Source organism: Dermacentor silvarum, chromosome 1 (genome assembly GCF_013339745.2).
Source record: "Dermacentor silvarum isolate Dsil-2018 chromosome 1, BIME_Dsil_1.4, whole genome shotgun sequence".
Taxonomy (NCBI): domain Eukaryota; kingdom Metazoa; phylum Arthropoda; class Arachnida; order Ixodida; family Ixodidae; genus Dermacentor; species Dermacentor silvarum.
Window position 1 is genome coordinate 397,038,927 of NC_051154.1, and position 6,515 is coordinate 397,045,441.

General features: G+C 45.6%; 1 protein-coding gene across 1 annotated transcript; it reads left to right on the forward strand.

Annotated features, from left to right (window-relative positions):
* The first annotated feature begins 4,743 nt into the window (after positions 1–4,743).
* Positions 4,744–5,890, forward strand: LOC119446567 (E3 ubiquitin-protein ligase RNF115). Its single transcript, XM_037711032.2, has one exon. It carries the CDS (start codon positions 4,744–4,746, stop codon positions 5,629–5,631), a length of 888 nt encoding a protein of 295 aa, XP_037566960.1. The 3' UTR covers positions 5,632–5,890.
* The last annotated feature ends 625 nt before the right edge of the window (positions 5,891–6,515 follow it).

Below are 6,515 nucleotides of genomic sequence, written 5' to 3' on the forward strand. Positions count from 1 at the left end.
ACAGCAGGCTAGTCACCACCAGCCCAGCGTGTTCTCCGTCAACGCCTCCTCCGTTCCAACGGCGGCGGCTAGAAACATGGTACGCATGAGCAGCGCAGCGTGGCGCCAGCGGTCGAGCGCTGTACGTGGGCGCAAATAGAAATACGCCACCGGGCCGGCTGGAGCGGCGGCGAGTGCACGGCGGCGGGCGCGCACGGTGACAGTCGAAAGTGAGGGAGCTACGAGGGAGGGCAAGGGGAGCCACCGAAGCGGCGGAGTTGCCGAGGCGAAATCCGCTTCCCGAGCGCCTTCCTCCCTCACATTCCACGGTCTCCGCGTGCGCCCTTTGCCGTGCCGTGGCGGCGCCGCCCGCTCCCTGAAGTTTCGTTTACTGCCGTTATCTTGAAGCGAGCGCTGGCCGGCGTTGGCAGTTTCGTCGCCCTCGCTCGGTATGCGCGCCGTCATATTTGACGACTCGCACTCAAGATTCTGGTTTCAGCCTCACTGGCTGTTCGTTCGCACCACGTGCCCTTCTCCTCCACTTCGTCTCTTTCTTCCTCGAGCACTCCTTGGGGCGCCCGTTTGAGGGGAGCGTTCGCCGTCTCCGCTGACTTCCGTACTCCCAGGCAGCCGCACTGTAACCGGTATTTCGTTTCCCGCAACTGCACTATAAGCGATACGTGTATACATGGAGTGCTATGGGAAAATTAACGGGACTCCTAAAAGACCGCACTATATCCGGTCCTGCACTATAAGCGGTTACGTTATAAGTGCTCTATACTGTAGGAAGCAGTAAAATATGGACGCAACATGAAATCAGTGAGAAAACTTTGCATAGGACAAGGTTAGATATATGCACTCGGACATAAGCAGGGTAATATCATCAGCAATTTCGATGACATATTAAAAGCAGCGGCAGCATTCTATACTGACCTGTACAGTTCACAGTGCACCCAAGCTACTTTCATTCGAAGTAGTGATGAACAGAATACAGAGGCTCCTTCTATAACTAGCGATGAAGTTAGAAGGGCCTTGCAAGACATGACCAGGGAAAGAAGCTGCCGGAGAAGATGGAATAAGAGTCGATTTAATCGAAGAAGGAGGAGATACCATGCTTGAAAAGCTTGCGGCCCTTTGTATGGAATGATTCATGACTTCAAGTGTACTAGAGAAATGGAAGAACGCCAAGATAATACTAATCCGTAAAAAGGGAGACGTTAAGGAATTGAAGAATTCTAGACCCATTAGCTTGCTTTCAGTATTGTATAAAATATTCACTTAGGTAATTCCCAATAGAATCAGGGCAACCCTTGACTTCAGTCAACCACGAGAACAGGCTGGCTTCAGGAAGAGATATTCTACGATGGATCATATCCATGACATCAGGTGATAGAGAAATCTGCAGAGTACAATCAACCTCTCTATATGGCTTTCATAGATTATGAATAGGTATTTGATTCGGTAGAGATACCAGCAGACATAGAGGCATTGCGTAATCAAGGAGTACAGGATGCATACGTGAATATCTTGGGAATTATCTACAAGGATTAGCTATCAAGAAAGAGATCAGGCAACGAGACACAATCTCTCCAATGCTATTCACGGCATGCTTAGAAGTTTCAAGTTTATTTCTCCAAAGTTAATACAAATTGTGTGCAAACACTCTATGACCCCTTAGCCAAAGGCTAGTAGTGGGGTCATTTAGAAATATGTAATTGGCAGTCCCTTGTCTGTGACACTACAAAGCACAGAATAAGTATAACGAACTCATAGAGCATATAGAAAACAGTATAGATTGAAATGAACATTTGGTTAGTACGACAAAAAATCGCATTTGCAACTTGGCATATAAAACATAGTTGCAAACTAATATATACCATATATCGCGTGCATGGGATGAACATAGACAGGTTCCGCGGACATTTGCTGAAGATAGTATTTTTTAAACCAATGTGATACATTTTTGTTTTGTTTAGCCTCAAATGGAAAGTCGTGCAATATTTTTACGCCAATAAATTTCACTAATCTCTGGCAATATATATTTCTTGTCGGTGGTATATTGACGTTGGAAAAAGCTTTATTTTGTGTTGGGCAAGCTGGCATACATAATATTGATACATGAAATGGATGATTGACTGTTATGATGCTATTAATGCCTTTGACCATATTTATTTTGCGCAAAGAATCGAAGAGAAGTATTTGTAACTTGACAAAGATTGGTTTACTTGTTTCATTTCGCTGAGAGAAAGTAAGGGTGCGGATGGCTCGCTTTTGAAGGCGTCGAATGGGTTCTAGGTACGTTGTGAACGTCCATGCCCAAGACTCATTACAGCACATTAAATGAGGTTGAATAAATGAAAAATACAAGATGCGGAGAAAGTTTCTTTGAAAATGTTCCCGTATCCTGAGAAGAGAATAACAGCCAGATGCTAGCTTTGAGCAAAGAGCTTCTATGTGGCATCGCCATTTTAGATTTTTGTCGAGAATAACACTGAGATACGTATGTGAGTCGGTGCGTTTGAGTGGACATTGATTTATAGACACTGAGATAGAATCTACTGACGGTTTGGGAACGTGAATGCAAACGAGTATATTTCCTTTTTTTGGCATTTATTGTCAATTTATTTGCAATAAACCATTCAGAAATCTTAGAAAGCTCTATTTGCGTTATTTCTTCTATTTCCTTGATGTTGTTACCTGTCATTATCAAAGCAGTGTCATCGGCATACATTAATACATTAGCGGACGTTAAAATCTGGGGTAGGTCATTGACATAAATTGTAAAAAACAAGGGACCAAGCACAAATCCCTGTGGCACTCCTGTTCTGAGATATTGAGGCGATGAGGTTATCTTGTTCAATCAACGATTTGGTTTCGATTGTGAAAATAAGTACTAAAGAATTCGAGTACGTTGTTGCGAAAGCCATAAGTGCTTAGCTCATTAAGTAAGACATTATGATCAACGACGTCAAAGGCTTTTTTAAGTCAAGAAAAATAACTCCTACTAGTTGGTTATTATGAAGCGCGTTGTTTATTGCCTATGTTAATGAAAGTACTGCGGTAGACGTGGAATGATTAGCAACCCCAGCAATTCCGGACATCGCCTTTAGTTCACAGCTTTTATACCACGTCGCGTACGGACCTTTAAGATTCGAAATTCGCGCGATGACGCACGAAGTGTACTGGACGATAACAGAATGGACGTTGTAACAATAAAAGAAAAAAGAAAAAAAAAAAAGGACCACGCCAACAGCTTTCACCGTCGAGCACAGACGAGCGCGAATCAGGAATGGCTGATCTGATAACCACCGCGCGTACAAGACGAGCGGCCAGCTAGTCGACTGTGAATCAGCAGTTTTGCTGCTATTGATAGGCGTTTAGAGGCTCAGCCCCGCTTACGTAAAGCGGGTGCAGAATCTTGAAAGAGCGGGTCCCCCCCTCCGTTCATATTTTCCTCGCCCAACTTGTTGCCCGATCGAATCAAAAAAGCAAAAATGCCCTTTTGTCGCTTCATTTCTCGAAAGCTGATTCAAAAAGACTAATGTAAGCTTGCTAAATGGTGGCGATGGGCGCATGTTTCAGGATACGCAGTCGCATGATTGACGCCCTTAATCTCGGTTGGCCTCAGTTTATGAGTCCATTTGCGCATTTGCGTGCAGGTTCCTGGTCGAGTTATGATCACTGCCACGGAATTTCCGTTTTTCGAAGGCGAAAGCCTTAGGTGCAGGGCTATATTTTCGGTGCCATTGGCGGTGACCTTGGTGAAACCGCGCCGTAACGAAAATGGCCGACGCCGCAAAGAGTAAAATCACGTCAAGAAATGCTCGGATTGACGTCAGTTTTCTCAGGGAGGTTCCTGTGAACAAAGTAAATTAGTAGCTTTCTAAAGAAAATTTGGTACATTTCAGCCGAACACCTTTTCTAAGCTCTTGGTAAGCGACGGGTGTAAATGCAGAAAATCGTCTGTAACTGGTCAGTGTTCAAAGACCTGCTTCACTGCACAATGGCCTAGCCAGAACTTTTGCTCAGAGAGGGGGGCTCACGTTGCAGCGCGGCCTCCTCCTTATAGAATTTGTCGAGGGATCAAATACATCAATAGTAATTGCATTGCCATTGCCAATGTCATTGTATATTAGAAGCTGCAAACAAACTACTGAATGCTACCCACTGTCAAGTAAAATATATATTTTTCATAGAAGAATATATTCGTATGTCCCAAACATTTTGCAGAAATAACTGATATCAATGCTTCCGCGTTTTTTGTCTATTTAATAAGAAAATATCACATGAACTTTAGAACTATATCAGTTCCAAACCAGCAAAGCAGTGCATACAGCTGGTGTGAAAAACGTAAAGGCCATGAAAAGAACAAGTTGAGCACAAATATTTTGATAAATCTTTGTCATTCAACAACCTTGTTTACTTTTTTTGTACATTCGCGAGCAGAAGTTTGGAGACCATGGCATGAGCAAAAAATTTAAATATATTCAAGCGCAGCTGCGTGGCCCCGAATTGGCTTAATACGTTTCATTGGTCCAACACGCGCACGTAGGCTTGCGCTCTTGATTTCAGCTGGAATGTCCAGGCTGCGAAAGAAAAAAAATAAAATCGTGGCAGCAGAGAGGCTCGGTCTTTCTGTACCGAGGTGGGAGCGGCCCGCTACGTGCTGACGCGCGTTCCGAGGGACCGTAATAAAGTTTTATCATACCATCATACCATACCTTTGGTCCACAAACTTTTGCTCGTGACCTCAATGACGGAAACATGGATAAAAACATGGCAGAGGCAGCAGTTGAAACGCCTGCTGTGCGATTTTTCTGCCACAAATGTAACCAGAAAATTAACCCCGAATTACCGGAATACATTTGCCCCCGGAGTCAGTCGGGTTTCATTGAAGAGTTGGCGCAGGGTCCCCCGGATCACTCTATAGAGAACTCTGATGACGATTTAGACCATGCTGCGCAATTTAGAGAGCTTTGGAACAGTACGATAATGGATGAGCTGCGGAGACTAGATCGTGGTCCTGGTGGCATGGTGGAGGATAACCTGTCGCCAGATGCGCCGTCATCGTCAGCTTCGGACTCCATGGTGTTTCGGAGATCACCGGGGCGGGCGGACCGCAGGCCACATCCTGATAGCCAGGGGAGGCAGCCCTTGGATGGTGTCATTCACCAGATTTTTGCCAACCTCACTGGAACTACAGGTTTTATCTCAAACCAAGGCCTTCCAGTACTGGTCAACCTCCATGGCAACTCTGGAGACCATGCCTGGGGCCGAGGGGGCCTGGATGCTGTCATAACACAGCTCCTGAATAAACTGGATGGGACAGGGCCACCTCGTTTAGCAAAAGACAAGATTGAGAAGATCCTTACTGTCAAGATTGTCCAGGAGCAAGTTGACAAATTGCTTCAGTGCACAATATGTATGGAGGAGTTCAAGACTGGTGAACAGGTCAAGCGACTTCCCTGCCAGCATCACTTTCATCCAGGCTGCATTGTGCCCTGGCTGGAAGTGCACGGTACATGCCCTATCTGCCGCAAGCTGCTGAATGAAGAGGCTGGGTCGGAATCGGCTTCTGCAGCTGGAAGCAGCACAAGTTCGGGGACATCACGGGCAGCAGGTGTGGGGCCTTTGCCGCGCTCTCAGCCATGATGCAGCCATGGCGGCACTGTTGCACATGCATGGGGCACCCAGAAGTGCCCGCTCGTCCCATCTGCCGACACATGCGGCCTCAGCATCTTCGTCCTCATCCTCTACCTCTTCGCAGCCGCCGACGAGCAGAGCTCGACGGTAGTCGCCTGCAAACTCGACAACGTCGCGGCGAGGAAGCCACCCGGGCGGCAACCAGTACTCGGTGTACGACTTCAACGACGAGTATGACTGAAACTTCTTGGGACGCCAGCAAACACCCCCATGGAACTCCACAGGAAAAACACTTTTCCCCCTCAATTGAGGAAACAATTGAGGAAAAACCTCAATGACGCTGTCCTTCGTTGCAATAGATTGCGCATGAGCAGTTGTTACCGGTCGTGTATTGTAATTACACCTATAATATAGTCGCAACAGTGAGTACATATAAGAAGCAGGAGTTCTGCAAGATGTACATTAGAAATGCGACATTGGAATGGAATATACAAGTGCGAAGATAAAAGTTGATAAAGGGCACAAAAGTGTCACTGGAAACAATATGCACTGTTTGTATACACAAAGCCTCGCAACAAGATGTTTAAATATATGTATAAGTATCCAATAAATCTACGTATTTAAGCAAACGTCACCGTATGTAATGCGTCAAACAAGACAAATAGACATGTTGCGCAGTCACACATAGTAGCTTTACGCATAGAAAGACAGACGATCCAGGCAAGAACAAAACTATCATCGCAGAAATCGTGATATGTTCCGGAAGGACCGCCTGTTGGGCTAGATGGTCTAACATAGTTACTTTCAGTTTAGCAGAACAATTTGGTTCTCCTAGAAGCTGCCAAGGAAGGTGTATTTTTTGTGATGCTGAAGGGCATGTTCAGTGAAAAAGC